Source organism: Amphiprion ocellaris, chromosome 23 (assembly GCF_022539595.1).
Source record: "Amphiprion ocellaris isolate individual 3 ecotype Okinawa chromosome 23, ASM2253959v1, whole genome shotgun sequence".
In the NCBI taxonomy this organism is placed as follows: Eukaryota; Metazoa; Chordata; class Actinopteri; family Pomacentridae; genus Amphiprion; species Amphiprion ocellaris.
In genome coordinates, this window is record NC_072788.1 from 18,040,347 (window position 1) to 18,060,610 (window position 20,264).

Below are 20,264 nucleotides of genomic sequence, written 5' to 3' on the forward strand. Positions count from 1 at the left end.
GGTGGAAACTTGAGGACACATCTACATCTATGGACAATTTAGAATCGGCAATGAACCTCAGCATGGGAAGAAGCTGGAGAACCTGGTGAGAACCAACACAGGTACAGGGAGACCCCAGATCTACATATTCCTAAAGAAAATTATGTTTAACAAAATAAAACAAATATATACATCAATTTAAAGGCATGACTTTCACTTAAGACTTGATCTGAGGTACATGAGATGATGAATGTGCACAAAAGTTTTCAATTACGGTAGAAAAGGTTTATTACTGAAAAGGCATTTAAACATTCCCTTTGAACTGGTAAACAAGTCATCAGTCAGAGTTACATTCTTGAAAGGTGAATTAACTTGGTCACTTTCAGCTTTGTCACTCGTTTTGCAGCTGCGCAGGGTTTTCAGTCCCACAGCTTTGTGCTCAAACAGAAAATTTTTTTCAGCATTTTACTCTCAGTGAAACTTATACAAAAAAACATGGGAATGCATTCAGGAGCTCTGTTTGTCTGATATACAACTGTTCATCCATTTACTACTCATGCAGGAAAGCCTTTGGATCCCCAATACTCACAAATGAGATACTTCTAACATGGAACTATCTACAGATATGAATAACACATCATCAATAATCAGGTATATAAGAGGAGATTCAATAAATAGTAAATAAAGCTGCTCAAAAAACTGTGCGATTGCACAGTTAAAGTAAAATTTGGCATGTCAACCGCTTTAGTACTTTGTGTATTTACAGTGCTGAAGATTTCACATCATGTGGCCAAGCTGATATGAACCACAGAAGATTTTGTACAGAGGTGAGAAAAATCCATAAAAAAGTTGTCTCAGTATAAAAAGCTGTCATAGAGGAATATACTGCATGTAAGGTTCAGGGCTTGAAGAACAATGCGGTGCAGTATAGCACATAGAAAAATGTTTGGAACAGTTCTAGATACCCATGCAATGATCCCGTAACCAACAAGGGTCTAGAACAGTCTCAGACCTGAATGCAAACCTGCAGGTAGTGCAGGGAAAACCTCTTAACACACTGATAGCAACTGTAACCACTTAGAAATAGCAGAAAGGGCTGGATTCTGGTGTCTTTTCTTATAGCTGACTGATGTGGGGGTAAAATGTGGCTGATGTGGTAAGGGGAGGAGATACATCTAAATTTACTGTATAACTTACAGTAAACATTGTTAAATTCTCTAGCAGTGGCTGATGTGCTGTATATTGATTCTCCATGAGGGAGCATTATACCCCTTTCTCTCAGTTTGCTTAGTAAGTAAGTTTTGTCTTTCTGGATGCATAAGGTGCTAAACCGGCTAATGGCTGTTTATTGGTCTTGGACAGACTGTGTAACATTGGAATGAAGAAATAACCCAGCCCTCCTCTTTCTAATAAAAACTGTAATTCAGGAGAAAACACAGTCTTGCTCATCTGAGTACATGCCGGAGTTTTTTTTTTTTTTTTTACTTATCTCAGTTCAAATCCATCCTCTCAGCACTGCCAGCACTAGGCTATGAATTCCACCATCTTTAGTTTTCAATAACACTGGTCTACAAGAAAAATGTTTCCAGAGTAAAAGTCTTTAAACTTTACCTACTTTCAGTTACTAAAAGAAAAAAAATAAGTCAAAAGTAATGGTTGGCTCAAGTTACCAAGATACAGTAATAAGTCAAATATGAAATTCTATACAAAGTAATGAGAGAAATTATTAATTAAAGGATATGTATGTGTCTGAGCTACATGTTCGGACTCATTTCTGCAACGTAGAGCATATTCATCTTTGCTAATGACTTGATAAATCTTGCCTTCTGTGACATATTAAAGCCATGATGAGCACTGATCTAAGTCACATGTAGCAGCTTTTGTCAGTGTGTTTTTTCAAACTGTCTCATATTTTTTACCTGAGGAACCAGAGATGCCTCGAAACTGTGAACAACGCAGATAACTTCTGTTATATTTGTGGTGAGGTAACCTTTGCGTCACAAAAGCGCAGTATGGATGCAAAATAGGGGATCAGGACAAGAGTAGGGCAGCCATCAGGGAAAATGGAATCCATCTCTGCTGGCTGACTACTGCTGGAATATGTAAAGGGATGATCCTGGTGCCGTGTACAAGAGACAAGCCAAAAAGCGCCATGTAGGTACTGAATAACTGTTGTTTTTAATGATGTTTCAGTTTGTATTTTCCTAATACATTTAGTTACAATAAGTCATGAGACTTTGTTTTGTTTAATCCTTGCCAGGGCACCACTTAGACTCTTCAGATATAAATATTCTTTCAAACGGAAGATTTATGTAAATTTATACACATAATAAAACTTTGTCATTAAATATCTTGGAAACATTAGCCAATCATCAGTTTTACCATTTGTTTTCCAATTCGTCTTATCAAAGTATGTTTAGCTAATTTTTTTGCGGAAGCAGTTAATTTCTAAAAAAACTGTATACCAGTGTAATGAAGGTAAAATCATCATCATATAATCATCATCAAAAACCACTCACGCTAAATGCTTCCCACTTGTATAAAAGTGGGATTCACAGCCCAGTGATGGCAGCACTGCTCTCAATTACTGTGTTGTGTCACCCAAAATGAACAAGTTTTACTACCTGAGAAATCTTTTTTGTTTACATGCAGCAGATAGGATTATTCTTTTAACTGAATGGTTCAAAGACCAGCATTCGGAGCGTTTCTGAAAACATCTTCAGAATCAGGGTTAGTGCTGGTTTGTAAAAGGTTATCTAGGATGTGTTTTGAGAATTGGACATGCAGCTCTAAGGAAATACAAGAGTGACCAACTAGGGCTGTCATGGTTTGGTGGCTAAATGTTGACTATGGTCACAGACTGGACTTGTCTCACTCAGTCACCTATCACAGATTCAATTACTTTTCTCTTCTTGTGCAGCTCTCGCACTGTAATTCAGTTACGTACGCTACCGTTCAAAAGTTTGCCGTTTTCTATGAAAGCTCACACTTTTATTCATGTGCTAACATAATTGCACAAGGGTTTTCTAATCACCAATTAGCCTTTCAATACCATTAGCTAACACAATGTAGCATTAGAACACAGGAGTGATGGTTGCTGGAAATGTTCCTCTGTACCCCTATGGAGATATTCCATTAAAAATTTCCAGCTAGAATAGTCATTTACCACATTAACAATGTCTAGACTGTATTTCTGATTCATGTTATCTTCATTGAAAAATAACTGCTTTTCTTTCAAAAAATAAGGATATTTCTAAGTGACCCCAAACTTTTGACTGGTAGTGTAGTTTCCAGACTTTACCCATGATCCAGCAACAGGTTTTATGGCCTCACAGATGTCAACCGTCTTTCCAGAATGATAAAATATTCATATTGGGTGATAAACAAGCCCAAACTGAACATTTCTGTGCTACACTCGTCACTACATCATCTGTCCTCGCTAGCGCAGTGGATCAAAACAGCACAGTTTGTGAAGGAACAGATAGATTAATAGTCAATAATCTGTCCTTTTAGTGCTGATGGCTTCACAAACACATAAACTGTCCACATGTATTTTCCCCTAAACATCTCTGACCGCATAACCCTGGAGAGTTCTGTATAGAATAGCTCTGTAGGATCTCAAAAAATTCTAAAATTTAAGTACAAATTTTTTAATAACTTTAAACATTGAAACCTGAAAATCCAAGGCTTTTGTTCTCCAAGGTTTTCTGTAGGAAACAATAAGTGACCACATCACTGTTTTACATACACGGGTCACAAATAAATGTTTCAAAAGTTTTATTACAAAGGAAAATGACAAGTAACCCTCGCCAGGACCTCGTGCTTATGGTTCCGCTCTACTCGTTCTCAATGGCGTCACCAAATTAAAGCCAGTGATGCTAGACAATCTTTGAAAAGGACCAAAAAATGTTGCTGCTTTATTGTCTAATGTTTAAAATGCTGTTTCAGAGCCTTTCTTAGATTGCAGAAAATATTGGGTGCCAATAGTTGCAGATGTTTGGAAAAATCCTAAGAAGTAAAATTTTTCAATGAAGAAATTTCAATCCACACAAGATACCTGTGTCTGTTAAGGCCAGTTCATGCTTTCAGTAACTGTTTGTCTGCAAGAATCCACCCGCATGCCTCCGGGGACGTCCACACGTAGTCTGAAATCTGTGAGACTTTCAGAAACATCCACTGGAGCCCCATGTGTTTGATATGAGGACCAATGCGGCTGTCTGCTAACCAGAACGATGTGGAGCTATTGTAGTATGAATACAAGCGTGTCCCTGTCTGCCGTCTACTTTCAAAGTCAATATTAGTCATCCAGAAACCATGAATTAGCCTTTGGATGCATTTATTTCACCTAGTGAGGCACAAAGACTGTATTTCCCAGAGTGTTGGGCTTCTCATTTAAATATTATAAATACGGTCCCAATATGTCAGTTCAAGCAGCTTCAGAATATAAAGTGTCCATACTGCCTTTCATGAACCCACATTATAGCCCTGATAGGAAATGAGGTAAAGCTGCTTTCAGGCAGAATTTTCCCACTACAGCATTCTCTTTAAAGGTGACCTTCTGTGAAGGTAAACAAACTGACAAAACAAATCCAATAAATAAATAAGACAAATAAAGTGTGGGTTTTCTCTCCTGGCTCTTCAGCTGATTCCATGTGTCATCTCCTCTGCTGTTCAGTCTCTGTGTGCTTCTGTGAAACAAGTGAGACAAGTTTGCTAAATAAGAGACTGGGACAGACAAACAAACATACTGACGATTTACGAACAAACAGCTTGTTTAAGGGCAGTTTATGAAGATGGGTTGCCAGGTTGGGAGTTATAAGATCATTTAACCCTCCTGTTGTCCTCATTTACGGGCACCAAAAGATATTGCTTCCTTGTCTGAAAAAAATCCAAAAATCCAGCAAAAAAAAAAAAATCCCCAAATTTCAGAAAATTGGCAAAACCTTCAGGAAGAAAATTCCAATAATTCCTTCAAAGTTTCCCTTAAAAGTTTTATTTTAAATTTTAAAAAATCCCCCAAATTTGGCAAGAAAATTCTTGCAAATATTTTCAAAAAATGAGTAAAAATCTTCCAAAAAAAAATCCTAAAAATATCTAAAGTGATTACATATATATCAGTAAAACTTTTAATATTTTCTTTAAGAACATTCACATAAAGATTTTTTCATGAATGTTCTTAAAGAAACATTTTTTTTTAAATTTCTTTTTTTCCACCAAAAAAAAGGTTTAAAAATTTCCCACAAAATGTTGAAAATGTGTACATCAGAAGTTTCACTGTGAACATATACTTTTTTCCACATTTTCAAACTTTAAAACAGGTCAATTTTGACCCGCAGGACGACACAAGTGTTAAAGGGCTAGAAAAAATACTACATCATTCAGAGGGAGAGGAAGGATGTTTGAGAGTTAAACAGTGAAAATTCAGGGTGATGACAACCCAACTACTACCTTCAGAACAATGTTATAAAAAAAATCCCAGGACAGCCGCTATGTTACAAATGATTTAACTAAAGCTTATGAACTGTGACTTTGTGTGACAGCTCGTGTGTCCAGTGTGAATAAAAATATAATGTGTGACTTGCGGTTAAATCCTGATGGATCTTGTCTCAAAGTCGGCGATCGTTTAGAATTATGAGTAGTTACCGTAATTTCCAGACTATAAGCCACTACTTTTTTCACACGCTTTGAACCCTGCAGCTTAAACAAGGATGCAGCTAATTTATAGATTTTTACAGGCTAACGAGCTTCATGCCATCAATACATTTAGCCTCATCACATCAGACAAATGAAATTACCAAACAGGTCACAGTGGACCAGTGAAACTGTTCGAATGAAATCAAGCGCATTCACACTAAATTCTTCAGTCAGTCATTTTGTGCTTCATGCACACTCCATCATCATGGAAAACACATGAAGAAATGCGTATGATGCAGCTGTTATGTTAAAGGCAATCGATCTGCCTGTCGAAGAAGGAAATAGAGCTGCTGCACGTAAGCTTGGCATCAATGAATCGATGGTGAGAACTGACTCAGTGCGTTTTACTGCCGTGCTAATGCCATGTTACAGGCACTGTCTGGAAAAAAGCATTTATTTAATTAAAAGTTAAAAAAATATTTCTGTGTAAATATCTCATGTTACAACATGGACACCTGCTGCTTATAGACAAGTGCGGCTTATATATATGTACAAATTTTTTTTCTTTTTAAATTTAGTGGGTGTGGCTTATGTTCAGGTGCGCTCAATAGTCCGAACATTACGGTAATAAAGTTTCTGCTGTTGTTCTACATGCATGAATGTGTCCATCTCTCTCCCTTGTAGACGCTCATATGAATCCTGCTGTCTGAATAAACTCAGAGGAGATACTCCTACAAATGGCTGGAATTACCAACCTAAAATTCAAATCCTGTTAATCTTTGTTGAAACTAGGGATGTCCAATAGCATTGGCCCACCGATATTGTCAGTCAGCATCGTTATTGTTTTTTTTGCCTATCATGAAAACCGATAAAATAATGCCAAGATTTCGCCGGCACATCATCAAACTGCGTCGTGAAGCGTGTTAAAAAGCGTGGCTGCAGTAACAAGCTTGCTATGCCTAACTAATAATATATCTGTGGTTTGGAATTATTTCCAAGCCCACATATATCGGTATCGGTTGATATCGGAAATTCAAAGTTGGACAATATCGGCATATCGGTTATTGGCAAAAAAGACAATATTGGACATCCCTAGTCAAAAGCCAAACTACATACAATACCAGTCAAAAGTTTGGGGTCACTTTGAAATGTCCTTACTTTTGAAAGAAAATCTGTTTTTTTTCAATGAAGATAACATTAAATTAATCAGAAATACAGTCTGGACATTGTTACTGTGGTAAATGACTATTCTAGCTGGAAACGGCTGATTTTTAATGGAATATCTACATAGAGGTACAGAGGAACATTTCCATCAACCATCACTCCTGTGTTCTAATGCTACATTGTGTTAGCTAATGGTGTTGAAAGGCTAACTGAGGATTAGAAAACCTTTGTGCCGTTATGTTAGCACATGAATAAAAGTGTTAGATTTCATGGAAAACAGGAAATTGAATGGGTAACCCCAAACTTTTGAACAGTAGTATATATTATTGGTAAGTCTTGCCAATCTGGGCTGTTTTCACTGCAGTTATTTTATGGACATTACAGTGTGTAGTAGATTTAAAATTGTAGGGGAAAAGTGAGAGGAAGAGAAAGGTGTGTGCCTCTCTGTAAATGTGATGGCATGCAGTAAAGTTGGTCCCAAAAATAAAATCCTGAACCTGTAAATGTGCATACTATGGGCTCGTCACGATTTGCTAATGTTAGCTATCATTTACTAGTAGTATGAACAGACCAAGTAGCTAAAGGCAAGGCTGAAGAAATAAAACAGTTTCTGAATTATATTTTTCCATTTAAAAAAAGGATGATTTCTTCTTTCAAAAGTTACTCTCACTTTATTATTTTTTAAAAATGGTGCAATTAGTCCAGCTAGTAGTTGCTGGGGAACTTTCATCGCCACATAGCACAGTGTAGGTTGTAATAGTAAACATTCATATCAGCTCTTTTTTAACTTCTCTCTGAGTTCACATTTTACCTGCCAGAGCGCCACTGTGCTGCTGCAGCTGGCTAGTGAAGAAGCGCTCCCTCTGGGACACCTGCTCGTCCCAGGCGTCCAGTATTCCCTGCTTCTCCTCAGGTTCTAGGTTCAGGGTGTGTGGGTGGGCTTCGTCGATGTGGGCCCTCACTCCGTCCAGGCTGTGAGAGTACTGCAGCTCCCCACACACCATACACACCAGCAGCTGGTTGAGCGGGTCGTAGTCCATGAGGTAGCGACTCCTCCACAAAGTGTCTGAGACTGGACTTTCCTCACCATTATTAATCTCATAGTCAGCAAAAAGAAGCTCCGACTCATCTGGAGAGAGTCAAAAGAGGGTGTGTTTTGTGATATTTTTGCCATTTCAGTGCGTATTCCATTAGGTTCAAAGTTAGATAGTTCATACTTTACCTTCTACAGGTGCCGAGTAATCTGGGTATGTAAAAGATGCCGGGTCGGTGTCCACTGACGTGCTGTCAAAGAGAGATTTTATTATTGTCTTTAAACGAGCTTTCAGGAACAATGATAAATGCAACAAAATTAATTTCCCACCTCATCCGAAGTTCTGACTCTTCACAGGCGTTCCCCCACTGACCAGAATCCTAGAAGGAATAGAGAAAAAACATAAAGGTTTGAAGAAATGATTTTTAAAATATAGTTTTGCCCTTATTACTCCACCAAGGAATGCAACAGATTTATGTGATGATCGCCGTTGGTCTGTCTGTCTGTCTGTCTGTCTGTCTGTCTGTCTGTTCGCAACATTACTGAAAAACAGATTAACAGATTTGGATGAAATTTTCAGGGAAGGTCAGAAATGACACAAGGACCAAGTAATCAGATTTTGGCAGTGATGCAGCTTATAGTCTGGATCCACGGATTTGTTAAAATTATAGCTTAAATATAGCTTAAAATAAGTTTTCCCAGCTAATTTTAAGATCTCAATATTCTAAATATCATATCTTATTTCATGAAATCTTACCAAGCCATTTTTCACTTGTTCTATTGGCAGATTTTTTCATTTATTTCAAGGTAAAACTTCCTTGAAATAAGGTTTTTTTGTCTTGTTTTGAGAGGAGCATTTTTTCCAGTGATCAAAGCTTATTACAGACATCACATTCATAACCTAAGAAATGAGTTATCTCTACTCCTATTCATTCATTCGACAGAGCCTGTAAGCCATTAAAACGTTTTTTATACACCTGTATAGCTCTCACCTGTGTCTGTAGTTCTTGGGCAGGCAGGATGGGTGTCCAGTTGTTGGAGGCTTTCTGTGACGCAATTCCCTTGTCCCGAATGGCCTTTCTAGCTCTTTGCTCCTTCTTTTTTATCCTCCAGTACTCCCGCTTCCTCCTCAGGAAGTCCTCATCAGACTCACCTGGCGTTTGTTTCGGAGGAACCAGAGTGCTCGCAGGTATCAGCTTGGTGGGGGATAGCATAACATGCGTGGGGCTCTGAACCTGAGCGTCAGGAAAATTTCTCGGACTTTGGATTTTGGGATTTGGACTTTGACCAAGGGGTTCAATGGGTTGCAGGTTGATGCTGGACAGTGGGTTGTCTGGGGGCTTCAGGGTGGGGAGGGATGGGGTTGAGTCTACATCTGTGTCTCTAGAAGTCCACTCTTGTGAAAGTTGTGGAGATTCAGGAGCTTCTGCACAGTTGGACATAATTCGTGAAAGTCCAGCGTTCACGTTGTTCTGCGCTCTGCTGGTGACGGGAAGTTTGACCTGCAGTGTGTCAGGAGTCTGGTCAGCATTGCATGTTGTTTGGCTGACAACCAGGACTGTAGGGATGCTGTTCACTGCAGCCACAGAGGTGACAGACGGTTTGGGCCACAGGGCTGGTTTTGCCTTAGCGGCGTTGAAAACAACAAGCCCTGGAGCCTGGAAGACAAGAATACAAAAGATTTTTTTTATAAGTTGATAGAATTTTATACAGTAGTCAGGCAAATATCTTTCAAAAACAAGTGCTTGCTGCATGAATTTGCCCCTAGTTTTAAGTGGGCCCCTCTCAGTCACACTCCCCTCTATTTTTGCAGTTCAAGTGTCAAATGCCACAGAGAAGTTTGTGGTGCAATGATTCAGCTTTCAGCTGGACTGGAGGCTGTCTGTGTCTTTAAGGCTGGGATTGGCTCAGCACCAGAAAAGCAGTTATTTCTGTGTGCAAAACCTCAGATGCTCTTGAGCAACCTTTTTTTTTTTCTTTTTTTTTTTTTAAAGGCTTGGTGTTCTAGTAAATGAAAAATTGTCTACCCATGTCCCCTGAGGAGGCTCTTCTCATAAAAATGCCAAAATTAGACAATGTCTTCTAGCTAGTCAGTGGTGCTACAAGTTTCTAAAATCCAACAGCTTTCTTTCATCTCTCTGAGAAAGAAAAGATCCTGTGATTTTCTGCCCATGTTCTAATCTTACTCAGGCTGTACCAGTTTGAAAAACTGATCAAACTGGTAGCACGCAACAGTTTAAAGAGTGTCGTGGGTACTCATCATCTTTGCTGCTGACAAATGGGGTAAGATGGGAAAGCAAGTGCACAATACGTTCAGTGTTCACATGGTGTAAGGGTTGAGAACACTGCTGCCTGGTGAATGGAAACAGAGATGGGCCTAATCCCCATGTCCTCACTGACACGCGTACACACAACTCTGGACACCATGGAAATTTAGTTGTTCTGATACTACTTTCCTGATTTATGAAAGTCTTCTTGCAAAACTCTATTCCATACATGCACAGTAGATCATATAACTGTATTCCACACATAAACACAACTGCAGAGCATGCGCACTATTGCCCTTGTCGTCAACACCAATTCTATAGCGCCTGCATGTAGATGATTGCAGATTTGGATAGAAGATGAAATTTATGTTTGGTGTCCTTATTTATGCATTATATATGGACTATGTCCTCTCATGTCCAGAGCAAGAAAATATTTTGCTATATAAACATCAGCACAGCCATGGGAGAGAGGCTAATAGCTCCGCCAAGGACACAGTGGAGTTATGTGACGATCAACGTACGCTTGTCTGTCTGTCTGTCAGCAAAATTACTCAAAAATGGACAAACGGATATGGATGAAATTTTCAGGGAATGTCATAAATGGCACAAGGACCAAGTGGTCAGATTTTGGCAGTGATGCAGCTTATTGTCTGGATCCATGGATTTGTTAAAGATTTCTGTATCATTGAGAGATAGCGGCACGACGTCACTGCAACTATGACAACAAGTGAACACAGCATCAGCTGCCTGCTGATGATCACATGATTATGATCCTACTACAAATCGACTGCTGTGAACTTATTGGGACTTATCCGTCAAAAATGATACAAGGAACAATTGATTAAATTGTGGGGGTGTTTCTGAGACCCATCAATTCCCACCACCTGCTACATGTTTAGGTCATGTGATTCAGTATCGGTACATAACGTACACATGCATAACACACGCCTGTGCTCAGCGCAAGGTCATTGTGTTTGTGGGTATGTCTATATTAAATGGCCACTTTCTATAGTGCCGTGATTTCTGCCAAAAAATTTTTTAAGATTTCAGCCGTCGGAAATGATACGACTGAGCAGCCTTGGCGGAGTACTGTGCTCTCTGAGTGAGTCTGTTTTTACTTTATAGTTTTATGGAATCTGTATGTGGAGCATTACTGCCATAAAAACTGGACCAATGATGCATGTTAAGAAATAAGAAAAAGGGTTGTCCTCACAGGTGTGAAACCAGGATGTATGAATCACTAGAGTATGTGCACCTATATGTTACACAGCTACAATTTGTCAACCTAGCTAAACGAACTTTTTTAATTACACATTCACATAATTTGCACTGCAAAACCATGCATCCTCATCCCAACTTTAATGATAGTAAGTAATGAATATTATCCCCGTGTGTTTTGTCACCTGGATGTTTCTCTGAGAAAGTCGACTGCTACATTCTCCATGTCTCTCTTTCTGGCGTGCCCTCAACCTGGCCCTCTGCTGCCTCTTCATCAGCTTCCAGTACTCCCTCTTCCTCTGCAGGCTGGTCAAGCCACACTGCTCTGTTGCCACATTGCGGTACCTTTGGACTGATGGTGAGCTGTTGTTTTGGCACTGCTCTTGTGCCTGAATCTGTTGTTCACAGTGTTGCTGTTGTGGTTGTAGTTGATCCACAGATGTAGCTGTGGCATGGTGGAGCTTTGGGGCCTCTGGGGAGCAGCAGTTTTGATGGCCCACTTTTTTGGTGCGTCTCTGGGTTCTGCGTGGTGAAGGTGGGCCGTCAGATGTTTCTACAGATGGGTTTACTATGAAGTTCAAAGCGGTCTGGGATGAGTGCTCACAGGTGGGTTGCAGGACTACCTCAGTGGAGGCAGAAAGAGGTGGAGGTGTCTCAATAATTTCTGATGAGCTCTTAAGCTGAGGGCTTGGTGAATCTGCCTGTCCCAGCCCACCACTATCTGGCTGCCAGCTTTTTATCTGCAATGTCAAGTTAGCAGCAATAGGAGCTATGTCATCCTTCTGGAAAAAAAGCTGAGGTAAATTTGGCTTCATGTCTTGCTCTGAAGCATCTTCCGTTGTCTCCATTTTAATGTCGGTTTGTTCCCTGTTACAGTCCGTCACAGTGCTGAGTGATTCCTCCAGGAGTTTCTTCATAGAGGCCACGGCTAGCAGAGTGGCAGCTTGGCTGTCTGCGCTTAGAGCTGGGTCGGGCTCTAGCTGAGGCGCTGGACGTGGAGGTGGGGAGGCTGGGGGTTTGATATCTGGACAGATGGCTTGTTCTGGTTGAGAATTTAGGTCAACTGCTGGCATGGACTCACTCTCCTGTTTTATCTCATTTGCATGTGGCATAACGGGCTCACTGTTGTTGGTGAGAGGTTGTACATTTCCCATATAGTTTGTAAGACTTCTGTTCAATGGTATAGAGGTCACTGCTACTTGTTTCTGAGCTTTCTTTCTTTGTAAGACTGGACTTGCCCGTGCTTGGAAGGCACCCTGTTTTAATTGTACAGCACGAGCTGCTCGCTGCTCACGTTTCTTAATCCTCCAGTACTCCCTCTTCTTTGCCATCTTCTCCTCTTCTCCCAACTCTGGATCCGCACACAGAGCTGACAACGATGGTGCGCTACTTGAGACAGCCATTTTCATGACACAGCCACCGAGGTTCGATCCCGATGTTGATCCTCCAGAAACGGCGTTTTGAGGGGTTTGCGGATGAGTAAGCTTGAGCTGACCTACAGTTTGGGTTGCTAACTTGTCTGAGTTAGGTACAGTTGTGCTTTCTAACTGAGTGCGTGGTCTGACTGACAGTAGTCTTGGAGATTTGTTTACTGACTGTCCAGTGAGGGGAACGGACACCTTCACCTGAGCTGGCCGAAGTGGAGGGGTGGGCTGGTTTATCCTGACTGGAGCAACACTTCTCTGCTTAGTATCAGGCTGATGCCGTGGTTGTGTGACAAGGGTATTCTTAGAAGCGACATGAAGGTCACGCTTGTCTTCTGCGGTGTTGTGATCTGTAGGACTCTGGAGGATGTTAACGGTCAGTGTCCCGTCTTCTTTGATGAAACCCCCGATGGTTTCAGAGGCGTGAGTTAGGGTGCTTCCTGTCATCGCTCTGGCCTTCCGGATGTCCTCGAGGATTTTCTGGTAACGCTTCACTCTTCTCATCAGAGAGTCTTTCTCCTTCAGCCGAGCCTTGACCTCCATTGACAGCTTAGCTCGCTGTTCACGCTTTTTAATTCGCCAGTACTCACGCCGTTTGGCTATTATCTGCTCAGGTGTGTCATTGGGATCAACTTTGGGCATACTTCTGGAACCAAACATTGAAGCTACCAACGGGGATTTACATCTTAGGTTTCTCTGACTCATGAAATTCTTCTGTGCATCGATGAACCTTTGTCTAGGCGTTTTACATCGTGCAATCCCGCGGGTGACATTAGAAAGATGTCCGTAACTTGGAAGCTTTCTCTGCGATGCCAATGCTGTTTTTGCAGAAGTAAAATCAGATGTGATGTCTGTCTGCGTCATCTTATTCACATCTGTATTTTCTACTTTTATCTGATCCATTTGCAGGTTAGTTACAGCTACAGTTGCTGCCCCACTTTGCAGTTTATCTTTATCTCTTTTAGCAGATGCAAATGATGTTTTGACTCTACTGGTCTGCTTCTGACCTGCTCCTTTCAAAAACGACTGAGGTGGGAGAAGACCTGTGCTGACCGCAGTTCCTGTCTTCTGCGCTGTGAGCCTCTGAAATGTCATCTCTGCACCGTGCGCCCTCTCTCTGGCTTTAGCTACACGAGCTGCCAGCTTAGCTCTCTGCTCCCGCTTTTTGATCCGCCAGTGTTCTCTGCGCTTGGCCGCTCTCTCCTCCTCAGACTCCAAGGAAGGTTGTGTATTGCCAGCACCTTTAGTCCTCTGCAGGGTGACCAAGGCACTCTTTATTCCACTTTGAGGCGTTGTATTTATTGTTTTGCCCTCTGTTTTAATGGAAATAGGAACACATGGAGAAGAGACAAGAATCATACCTGTGGTCACATCGGTGGCTGAGCGTTTAGGCTGAATGGGTAATGCAACTTGTGCCTTATGTTGGGTTTTGGGGACTGATGCGCCCTGCATAGACACACATGGCTGAGGTGCGATTTTAGTGATTTTAGTGGAGCTGCCATTGGTAATTCTGGTCACTCTGACGAGAGGCACTGAGGAACTGGTGTTCAGCTGGGTTCCACTAGATGTGGCTGAGGTAACGGCTCTCACAGCAGCCTTCACTGTCGGGCGGTTGACTGTGGCTGTGTTGCCCCCAGCAGCTTTTCCTGAAATGGAACATGAAACTGGCAACAGAGGCAAGACCTTGTTGAGTGACATTGTCTGGAACCACTTCTCCTTTTGGTTTTCAGTGGCTTCATGTGAACAGTCCCCCACTCTATTTGCACTCTGGGATGCAGGTCTGTATGACTCATCATTACTCTGCAAAGGAGAGGACAAAGCAGCAAGGGAACTCGACAAACTGGAATGCACCGTTGCAGGGGCATTTAGATGTGGGAGCTTTTCCCCTCTGCTGTGTAGCGCTGGTTTCCCTCTCCGCTCCGACAGACGGGCCCTCTGCTCTCGCTTCTTGTTTCTCCAATATTCTCTCTTTTGGGCGAGGGTGGCATCATCGTACTCTGAGGCTGGTCGGTAGCGGTGGGACACTGAACCACCTTTACCCTTTGCAATTGGCATGCTATCGCCAGCTTGGACAGCCCATCAGTTCTCATCCAACACTAATAGCTGGTGGTTTGTTGGTCCCACTGATTCCGTTGAGCCCCTCAGTCCAGAATCCTCACGATTATTAACTCCATGGTATCCTCCTATATGATGCTGCTGAGCAGCTGCCAGACTTTTCAGATATCACATTGGGATGCAGGCGTCCTGAGGAAAAGAAGACAATTCTTAGTTGCTTCATAAGAAAATCTTTTGATCAAATCTAAATGATTTAATGTCATTAAAAAGAATTTTCCTGCCTTCTGATGAATATAACAACATTGATTAAGATCAAAGTGGAGTATTTACTGAAGGTATTATGTACTCTGTTCACTTTGTCACTTTATTGAGCACATCTGTGCAATAAAATTAATACACTTTTAAAAAGCAGCCATAATTTCTGTCCTTATTCAGATTTTTATCGACACTGCTGAAGATGGAAAAATTCAACTCTACAATTTTTGGGCATTTAATAACTAAACTGGTACAATTTAACAAAATTCAATAAAACAGTTCTGGCATACATTTTTAAAAGATAACAATGCTCAGATTTTCTTGACATTGACAGAGAGGTGTAAATTCAACTGAGGTTGTATATAGTGATGCTGTAGATTACATTTCCACATTTCCGTACTACTATTACTGCTAATCATATTGACAAAGTACATTTTAAATCATTGTTGATTTAGTCTTTAAAATGTTAGATATTCTTATAAGATTCAATAAAATAGTGCAAAGTGACTACAACACTTTACACACAACAATTAACTGGAAATCAAGTTCCCACAAATAAAAGTCTTCTTTGGTTTAAATTTCTAAAAGATTTAGTTTACTATAACACGAAAAGAAGAAAAATAATAGATTCTATCATTTTAATTGAAATTTTGAAATTATTACACTTGGACTATCTTTTGCATCAAAATTTATTAAAATGATCACACAAATATCAGAATTGTTGCCTTATCATTTTCTGTCAATTAGCTAACTGAATATTGACTGTTTTAACAATATTACAACAGAAACAAGAAGAGGAAAGACTGCAACACCACTACCACTAATTAATAACCTTAAAAATACACCACATCTTAGAAAATTCCAACAAAATCTGAACATCACAATTTGTAAATGCAGAATATGTGGCAGAGCTGGGGTACTGGACAGCGGTACAGATCTCATCTTTAATCCACTTTGACCTGAAGATCTGTAACGTGTAAAAACAGAGGCAGATGAAGAGGACAGTGATCCTGTATTATATTCTTTTAACTCGGTATTTCAAACAGATTTACCTCTTTCCACTACCAAACAGCGATTGATTTGCAAACAATAGACATGTAAAATGCTGGCCTGCACACGTGGTTTATCAGATGTATAGCAGCTTTTTTAAAAACATGTCATGATGAAATCACATGCAGTGAACATGACAGTCAGTTCTGAGTGCCATTTGCAGCTGTGATTTATGTCAGATTAAACTGCACATTTTGCATGCTATGGATTTGCTTTTCAGCAAATATGCCTTATCATAAAGGGTCATTCCAGAATCGGAGGACATTTTACATCCCACCCATCAAATTTTAAATAATCCATATATAAAATATTAAAACATGCAGTTGTTGTGTAAATTTACTTGTCCTGAGACCAAATCTAAAAAAACTAAGGAAAGAAATGTGAAGCTTAGTGAGAATTAATACAACTTAAACATTCTGTTAAATTAGAGGATGGCATGACAGCATCACATCAGAGACAGTCATATGAAGAACTATGCTGAAAGAACTGTAGAAACTGACAGATATAAAACAGTAATGGCATTTTTAGGCTCATGATAATCGACAGCTGGAGCTCTAGACTTCACTGTTCCTTTCTTTTTTTACAGCTGTCACTCTTAATTAAACGCAGCTTCCGTATAGGAGTCATTCCAGAATTGGAGCACATTTTACATCCCACCCATCAAATTTCAAACAATCTATGCACAAAGTACAAAAATATACAGTTGCTGAGTAAATGCACTTGTCCTGAGACCAAATCTACAAAACTAGGATAAAAGAATGTTTGAAAATATTTTTAAAAATACCAAATAAGTCTGGAGTTCCTCCTAAAATGCCATTTTTTTCTTGTCCCACCCCCCTGATGACCACATTCAATCTCAAATAAAACAGTTACAATGAAATTTAAATCTCCTTTTTTTGGTATTATTATTTTTTCATTAATGTCTCTTGTAATTGTGGGAACAGTTTTTTAATCAACATAATATTTGAAATAATTAGGGTAGAAGAAACCAGTTTCCTAAGTAATGGGTAGAGCAAAGCTATGTCCTCTCTTCTGTTTTTCATAACATTGTCAGCCTTGATTGAATGTCTCACTCTACTTCATATTATCAGGATAAGACTAATTCTTTTGACTGTTTTCCATCAGTAAGTTTGTCCTCTTGGTCAGCAGCAACAGCAGCTAAATATCTAGCTTCTACTGCTGAGAAAAAGCTAACATTAGCATGGATTAGCAACCCTGTTACTGTGATTAGAGTAGGGTTAGCAAACAACACATAAAACATGGAATAAAAATGGTAGCATTGATGTGTAAGCTGAGCCAATCAAGCCTTTGATAGTTTGTTATCTATTATTGATGGATATGGAGCAGAAAATGGCAAAAGAAAAGGTTTATTTTTTTAAAAATTGTTGAAGCCCAAATGTCCTCCAGTTCTGGAACGTAAAACAACTTACATGCATTGAATTCACCCATAGACGAGCTTGGCTTTTTGGGGAACTTTTTCTTTTCCCCAGTAGCTGATAAAACCCACATAAAGTCACTACAGCAGAATTCACTGCAAACCAAGAGACAATGCTTGTGAATGAGACGCCCATCTCCTCTATCACAACATTAGTAGTGAACACACACCGCGATTTCCACGTGAAAGAACAGCTGAATGAAGATCCTGCATTCATGAACAGAAATCTGTAATAATTTCACCCTTTTTAATGCCATTAACCCGTAATGTGTCAGCTCCAGAAACCAGGAAGGAAACAAGAGTGTCACTGTCCCTTTAAACCTGTCCCCTTCTGTCATAAATTGTATCTGTTCTGTCGAGAGCCATTTTTTATTCTTTATTGTCTGTCTGTTTAATTAGAAACGCAGCCAGGCGACTTCGCCGAAGCACAGTTCATAAAACACACAGAAACCCGGATAGAAACGGTGATACAGGAGCACAAATGGTGCCCAAAACCGCTGTGTCTCTCAGCAGCACAATGGACATGATCTTCCTCCTCTTGTCCTCACGGACTGGCGCCTGTCTGCTGCCTGTCTAAAAGACGCCAGAAAAGCAGCACATTACAGCCGTAAAGCAGCACGTCTGGAAACGCGAGAAAGAAAAACATGCATATCCGTTACCTTTTAGTTACACCTAACTTTCCGGGACAGTTTTGGGAACGTTTTTGGACAGATATTTTGCCAGGACACTGCAGCTACTTTCCGCCAGCCAGCCGTGCGCTGAGGCTGCCTTGACAACGCTGGAAAGTACCAGGATGTGGGACCTGATGGTGTGTGTGTGTGTGTGTGTGTGTGTGTGTGTGTGTGTGTGTGTGTGTGTGTGTGTGTGTGTGTGTGTGTGTGTGTGTGTGTGTCGTTGTCCACGGCACACACACACACACACACACGTAGAGACAGTGTAGTGCAACGCCCCTCTCCTTTCCACTTCGTATCTCATTCATTCAAGCGCATTAAAAATAATCCCACAAAAATACTGTTTATGGGCCATTACAGAATTGGAGGACATTTTAGGCTTCAACATTTTTGAAAAAATCACCCTCTTTTTTTTTTTTTTTTTAACAATTTTCTACTCAATATTCATCAATAATTGATAATAAACTATCAAAGGCTTGATTGGCTCAGCTTACACATCAATGGTACCATTTTTATTCCATGTTTTATTTGTTGTTTGCTAACCCTATTGTAATCACAGTAACAGGGTTGCTAATCCATGCTAATGTTAGCTTTTTCTCAGGAGTAGAAGCTAGATATTTAGCTGTTACTGCTGACCAAGAGGACAAACTTATTGATGGAAAAAGTCAAAAGAATTTGTCTTATCCTGATAATGAGGTAGAGTGAGACATTCAATGAAGGCTGACAATGTTATAAAAATATGAAAAACAGAAGAGAGGACATAGCTTGCCACTGTTTTCTTCTACCACCTAAAAAGGTTATGCTAACGTGTGTGGGGCACACGTTCCATGCATAATAATTATTATTTCAAATATTATGTTGATTAAAAAAATGTTCCCATAACTACAAGAGACATCAATGGAAAAAATAATACCAAAAAAAGAGATTTAAATTTCATTTTAACAGTTTTATTTGAGATTCTATTTGGTCATCAGGGGGGTGGGACAAGAGGAAAATGGCATTTTAGGGGAAACTCCAGACTTATTTGGTATTTTTAAAAACATTTTCAAACATTCTTTTCTCCTATTTTTTAAAAATTTGGTCTCAGGACAAGTACATTTACACAACAACTGCATGTTTTAATATTTTGTACATGGATTATTTGAAATGGGACACACGTTCCATGCATAATAATTATTATTTAAAGTAAGTACCGTCAGCAAAATGTATTTATCTAGCATCTCACAGATACAAAAATCACAAAGTGCTTTACAACAACAATAAAATGGGTAGAAACAAAAACAATAATGATAAAGGTAATAAACTGTTAAAACAGGGGAGCAACAGCTAAAATACAGTGCATCAAAAACAATAAATAAAATAAAATAAAGCAGCTACAGGTCAACCAAAAACCTGTTGGAATAAAATGTTTTCAGCTGCCTCATAAAAGCTTCACAGGAGTCGTCCGATCTCAGCTGTAGTGGAAAAGCATTCCATAGTTTTGGTGTGAGAGCTTGGAAAGCACAGTTGCCACAAGTTTTATACTTGGATCGAGGTACAGCAAGTACTTTTTGTTGGCCTGACCTGAGAGCTCTATTTGGGGGGTATGGGTGAAGTAGGTTGGAAATATACCGTGGTGATTGGCCATGTAGAGCCTTAAGAGTTAGCACCAGTATTTTAAAATGTACGCGAAAATTGACCGGGAGCTAGAGAAGAGAGGATAGGACTGGGGTGATGCAGGATCTCTGGTTACTTCCTGTGAAAAGACTATGACTGCGTGAAGGCGGTTTAGGGGAAGATTGAAAATATGTTGATTCACACAATTACAAGAGACATCAATGAAAAAAAAAATACCAAAAAAGGAGATTTAAATTTCATCTTAATTGTTTTATTTCAGATTGAATTTGGTCATCAGAGGGGTGGGACAAGAGAAAAATGTCATTTTAGGGGTAACACCTGACTTATTTGGTATTTTTACATTTCTCCTAATTTTTTTTTTTACTTGATCTCAGGAAAAGTACAGTTACACAACAACTCCATATTTTAGTATTGTGTACATGAATTATTTGAAATTTGATGCGTTCTGGAATGACCCATATA

At 39.8% G+C, this 20,264-nt stretch overlaps 1 protein-coding gene across 1 annotated transcript; it reads right to left on the reverse strand.

Annotated features, from left to right (window-relative positions):
* Positions 1–242: 242 nt before the first annotated feature.
* On the reverse strand, positions 243–18,314 carry si:dkey-28a3.2 (uncharacterized). Its single transcript, XM_023297485.3, has 7 exons — positions 18,174–18,314; positions 11,481–14,963; positions 8,803–9,468; positions 8,141–8,190; positions 8,000–8,061; positions 7,589–7,906; positions 243–4,667 (listed from the first exon to the last, which is right to left on the reverse strand). Exons 2-7 carry the CDS (start codon positions 14,772–14,774, stop codon positions 4,651–4,653), a joined length of 4,407 nt encoding a protein of 1,468 aa, XP_023153253.2. The 5' UTR covers positions 14,775–14,963; positions 18,174–18,314; the 3' UTR covers positions 243–4,650.
* Between the last annotated feature and the right edge of the window lie 1,950 nt (positions 18,315–20,264).